Source organism: Geospiza fortis, unplaced genomic scaffold (assembly GCF_000277835.1).
Source record: "Geospiza fortis unplaced genomic scaffold, GeoFor_1.0 scaffold452, whole genome shotgun sequence".
In the NCBI taxonomy this organism is placed as follows: domain Eukaryota; kingdom Metazoa; phylum Chordata; class Aves; order Passeriformes; family Thraupidae; genus Geospiza; species Geospiza fortis.
The window spans coordinates 1,415,757-1,421,369 of NW_005054369.1; the positions used below are offsets into that span (position 1 = coordinate 1,415,757).

At 40.1% G+C, this 5,613-nt stretch overlaps 1 protein-coding gene across 1 annotated transcript in view; it reads right to left on the reverse strand.

Moving 5' to 3' along the window:
* The window catches only part of OAT (ornithine aminotransferase), a 7,722-nt gene extending 3,213 nt beyond the window's left edge, over positions 1-4,509 (reverse strand). Inside the window, exons 1-6 of the mRNA XM_005424507.2 lie at positions 4,279-4,509; positions 3,409-3,633; positions 3,186-3,281; positions 2,486-2,613; positions 1,065-1,187; positions 283-411 (exon numbers count right to left, since the gene is read on the reverse strand). Coding sequence (XP_005424564.1) covers positions 283-411; positions 1,065-1,187; positions 2,486-2,613; positions 3,186-3,281; positions 3,409-3,633; positions 4,279-4,477 — 900 coding nt within the window. The 5' untranslated portion in view covers positions 4,478-4,509. The remainder of the gene's footprint in view (positions 1-282; positions 412-1,064; positions 1,188-2,485; positions 2,614-3,185; positions 3,282-3,408; positions 3,634-4,278) is intronic.
* Positions 4,510-5,613: the final 1,104 nt, after the last annotated feature.

Sequence of the window (5,613 nt, forward strand, 5' to 3'; positions counted from 1 at the left end):
ATGCAGGCATGCCAGACAAATGAAATAATGCCAGTTGTTCAGCTATAAAGGTAGTATTTGGTATTCCATTATTTTATTATGTCTCTCTCAAGCTGGACTGTCTGGTCATAAATCATAGTTAGTCTTGCAAACAACAATTTCCAAGTACAACAAACATCAGATTTATTGTTCTTCCAACTGGCAGATTTTCAGTGTTGATGACTAAGAAAAAAAAAAGATTATTCAACAAATGTTTGGTAATTTTATGTTACTTTAAATTATTGGTATTTCTTTAGTACTCACAGGGTATAAGCCACCAGAAAGGGCCTTTCCAAGAAGAATTATATCAGGTCTCACATTTTCATGGTCAACAGCCAGCATTTTCCCTGTTCTGGCTAAACCAGTCTGTATTTCATCAGCAATAAACAGAACCTTTAAAGAGAAGAAAAATCCAAACAGAACAGGGAATTACTTTCACTGGCATTCCTAAACCAATCCTAATACAATTTTTTCAGGTATCACAGCAGTAATGAGGACAATTTAATTAATAATATGTCAATGTCTTTCTTTGAAAATATGAAAATAATTATGACTAGCACTTACAAATTAGGAATCTGAATTCTACTGGAACAGAGAGACCACTGATTTTAAAATCAGAGATCACTGATAACCATTTTCCTCAGTGTTTCATTCAGTGACCCATTATTGTTACTGATTCTTGGCAGCAGTTATGCACATCAGCAACCAAGGTCTTGGATAGCCATGGTAATTGGAAACTCATAATGTGGAAAAGAAATTAGAAGTTAAATGAATATAAAATAAATCTAGTTGAAGAATATTAATTTAAATCAGTGACAATAGTAAGAAATAGTGAAAAATGTGCACTGCTAAGAAGTACTCTTTAGTGAGATATTGCCAGAAAACACAAGAGGTATCCCTTCATTATTCCACTGAAAGAAGAGGGAATTATTAAATTGCATATAAAGTTGTACACCTTGCATAGAAGGGTGACCTTACAAGTTACACCAGTAAACACAGTGTGTACTGTTAAGTGTTTAATGTCTGATGTTACAGTGAATTCTCACATTGTGCTTTGTGCAGAGGTCCCTCACTCCTGTGAGATAGCCTTTGTCAGGAACAATCACACCTGCTTCCCCTTGAATTGGCTCCACCATGAAAGCTGCCACGTTGGGGTCTTGAAGGGCCCGCTGCAACATTGGGCACAGGGAGAGGAGAGACAAAAAGAAAAAGCTTTTAGTCTGGTCAAATACAGAAAATACATGTAACAGAACCTGATCTAACCCTAGTGTTCTTCCTCAAAGGATGAGAGCAGCATTGCTGTCAGGCAGCTCTCTCTGAATGCCACTTCAGTTCCAAAGCTGTGTCACCATTGGCAGTGTGAAATCAGCTGCTGTGCTGGCTTGGGAAGTACAAACCTTGCAAACTGCAAATCCAGCTTTAAACTGCAAAGCAGTTTATCAGATCAGTTCATAAATCACCTCAGAAATATCTTCAGTTTCATATTGCCCCATACAATGCAAACAATTGCTCAACTCTTCCCTTAAACAAAAAAAAAAAGAATTGAGCCCCTCCAGACAATTTTACCTTAAAGCAAAGTCCACAGGTTCATTCTGCAGTATCAAGTTCAAAAAGGTTTAGAAGTCCACGAGGCACAAGAGATCTAATGACTCCCAGCATGAACTTACTACAGCTTTATTCAGCTTTGCCCCATGAGCAGAGTGAATTCAGCTCTAATGAAGGCATTAAATACTTGCAGGCCTTTCACCATGGGCAGCCTGCTGTAGGTTCAGACCTGAACAAGCCTTTCCACACTGCAGCTGTAGCCCACTGAGAGACCTTTGTGTCCCCTAAGCCAAGTCCAAGGAGAAAAGCAGCTCTGTCCTATAATCCCTCAATCTCCAAAGCCCACTCACTTGTATGAAGCAGACACAACAGGTACAGAGGCTTTTACTCACAGGTACCTAATCAAGGTCACCCCTCCCCTGGTGCTTAACAGGATTAACCTCAGAAAACACAGGGAAATACTGGGAATCACTGGCATTTCAGGAGCTTGTGAAAGTGAAACAGCAGCCTGGCATGGTTTTAAGGATGCTGTGAAACTGGAAATGAATATTTGCAACTGCAGTGAATTCTAGTGATAGAATCACAGGATGGTTTGGGTGGGAAGGGACCTTAAAGCTCATCCCATCCCACTTCTTGCCATGGGCAGGGACATTTCCACTAGACCAGGTGGCTGGGAAATTAAACAGATCATGTAGTTTTTCTTTCACATCCTAAAGCTTAACTGAAAATCAAAACCAAAGCAGAATTTACCCACATTTCCTATCCACAGTTATAACAAACACATTCCTTATATACATCTACTTACAAATATCTTAATGTCAAAGCACATGTTTCAAAGTACAACTATCTGATCTTCCTTGCTATTTACCAAAGAGATATTGTAAAATGATTCCATATAAAAGAACAAAAAATTGTCAAATACCTCAAGAGCTGGTAGATCATTGTATGGGATCAGTTCAAATCCCGGCATGAAGGGCCCAAAGCCATCATAGCTGGATGGGTCAGTAGAACTGGAGATGGCAGACATTGTCCTGCCCCAGAAGTTGCCAGCTGGAAAAAAAAGGGGGAAATTGGTACAAAACTGACCAAGAGCCAGAACACTTTAAAGAACATCTCACTTGCCACTTGTAGATGCATTTGAAGGGTTATCTAACAAGATATTAGCATCCCCCCTCCTAATTGTTAGCATTTTGCATTGGTGCCATAAATACACTCTGCTGCTATATCAAAAACTAAAAGAAAATTACACTCTAAGACCTGACAACTATACAAAATAATTTCCTTAAGTTTTGTTAGTAGTCTGGAAAATTGAAAATAACTCTGATAATGCCAGTTTCTGGAAGACCTGGAAAATACAGGACAAAAGCCGTGGCGGGTGAAGCCAAGAGGGCATCTTAACCCTACTGAGCAATCTGGGAGAGGTGTGGCACCAATCTGAGGAATTAACCCACAAAAAAGTTATGCAGGAACAACAACTCCGGAATAAAAAGTACTGCACTTTAAGTGATGAAAAGAGCACGGAGGACTGGATGTTCTTTCTTTCCCTGTGACTTCAGGCTGCCTCCCAGTAACCCAGTGTCCAGATCCTCAAGTCCTCAACTCATAACACACACTTAACATACCTGCAAAAATGATTTTAGCTTTGTATTTTGGAATTCCTTTCACAGTGTAGGCCCATTTCCGAGCCAGTTTGCAGGCAGTTTCTCCAGCTTCCACTCCTAAAACATAAAGCAGCACCATTATCACTCTTGTACATGACACAGGCCATCAGTGCAGTAGAAAATGTTACACAAACAATGAATCTCAGAGACCAAGAACTGAAATGGCAACAAAATATTTCTTTACCTGTGTTCATTGGAAGAACTTTGTTGTAATTGAACATTTTGGTGACCAGCTCCTCATATTCCCCAAGGACGTCGTTGTAGAATGCTCTGGATGTCAGGGTCAGTTTTTCAGACTGGGATTTCAGAGCATCCACAATCTTTGGGTGACAGTGGCCTTGGTTGACTGCACTGTAAGCACTCAGAAAGTCAAAATACTTCCTACCTTCAACATCCCACACGTAAACACCTGGAAAAACAAACCTGTGGTCAGCACACAAAATAAAAGAAGACACAAGACCAAAAAAGGCTCCTCAAACACAATTAAAGACCAGAGTAAATTTAAATTAAGTGATAATATATGAACAGTCCACAAGGATTTAGACAGGGTTCCAAAGCACATTTTCCTGCTCACATTAACATTAAACCTCTCCACACAAAGTAACGGAAGAAATTAAGTTGCTTAAAAATTTTCTTGCTGAGTTATTCTGGAAATTATCAGTCCTTTAAATCATTTTAGAGACACCACAATTTTTTCAGGTGCCCTTATGCATAATGATCCAGCTCTCTAATCAACAATTTGCTGACTTTATTTCATCAATTATCTTAATCCCACCCCAAAAAAAAAAATCCAACAAAGATTCAGAAATCAATCAGATCAAAATCACTCTGCCATGTTCTCATTCATCCCCACAGACATACAACACCTGCAACCTCCAGGAAAAACCTAAATAAAATACCTTTTCCTCTTTCAAATTTCTTTAACCCCCCCCCAAAAAAAAAAATCCAACAAAGATTCAGAAATCAATCAGATCAAAATCACTCTGCCATGTTCTCATTCATCCCCACAGACATACAACACCTGCAACCTCCAGGAAAAACCTAAATAAAATACCTTTTCCTCTTTCCAGAGCAACAGGCAGTGGGTGATAGTTGTGAGCACCATATTTGGCCTCACGTTCAAAGATTAAATCTGAGGAGAGAGGCCTCTGAATGGTTTTTTTGGGAGCAACTGAGGTAGCAGAGCTCAGTGAGGAATGAAGACCTCGGCAGAGAACAGCGAGGTGCTGGCAGCGGGTCAGCTTGGAAAGCATGATGGACTTCAGGAATTCTGATGCAGGTCTGGAGGGGAAAAAAATAAAGAAAGTTAATAATTAGCACTAAGAACTCTTCAGAAGAAATGTCTGACACGATTGAAGTGGTTTTACTGCCAGGATTACAGGTTCCACAACTATTTTGCAATTCAGCCAAGAAAGCTTATATGAAGTATAAATTAACGTGGGATTAACATCAAACAATTCATTTTTTCTATTCTCTACACTTACAGAAACAGAAAGAATAAACTAAACTGTGTGACTCAGCAAGTCTGTGAACTAGTTACATCATTTTTCCTGTAAGTGTTCCTTTTTCACTGCCCCTTAAATTCTGATTTACTAATATAAACTACAGGAAGAAAGTTAAGCTCATCACATTTCTTGTTCTATTGAAATGCCCATTTTCTACTAGATTTTCATCAGACAAATCATATCACAAACTGATATTGGCTATCCCTGGAAGTGTCCAAGGCCAGGTTGGATGGGGATATGGAAGGTGTCCCTGCCCATGGCACTGGATGAGCTTTAAGGTCCCTTCCAACCCAAACCGTTCTGGGATTCTATGATCAAAAAATAGATGTAAAGTAAGAATATGTCAGATATTAATGATCATTAGAGCACTCTTATTTTCCCAGCAACTTCCCCTGAATACATAACCTTGTATTTTCACCATTTAGGGATAGCCTGAGGGTAGGATTTCATGAGGAAAATGCACTTTGATTTCTTCTCCGTGCCTCCACCTCAGTCAATATAAAGATACTTCCCAGAGAAGAGGATGTGAGCTGGCACTTGAAAAGCTGTTTGAGGAAGCTCTTCCCACAGCAGGGAACAGCAGAGAGCCAAGAGTTCCCAAAGCTCAGGTTTCTGGTCTCACAGAAGAACATCCCACTGACAAACTGGCAAAAGGTTTAATCCCCAGAGCAGGATCACAGATCACAACAAGTGCTCTGCTTATCAAATGCAGCCTCCCTGCGACACTGCACAGCAGAGTGAAGAGCTGAGCAGCCTGGACACTGCTGCACCACCCAGCAGAGGCAGACTGCAAAACCTCCCCTAAATACCAACAGCAGGATGCAAGCATGGCTTACACAAGGGCGCTGTTATTTCAGGCTGCTTGCAGAAGACAGCAGTAGTAA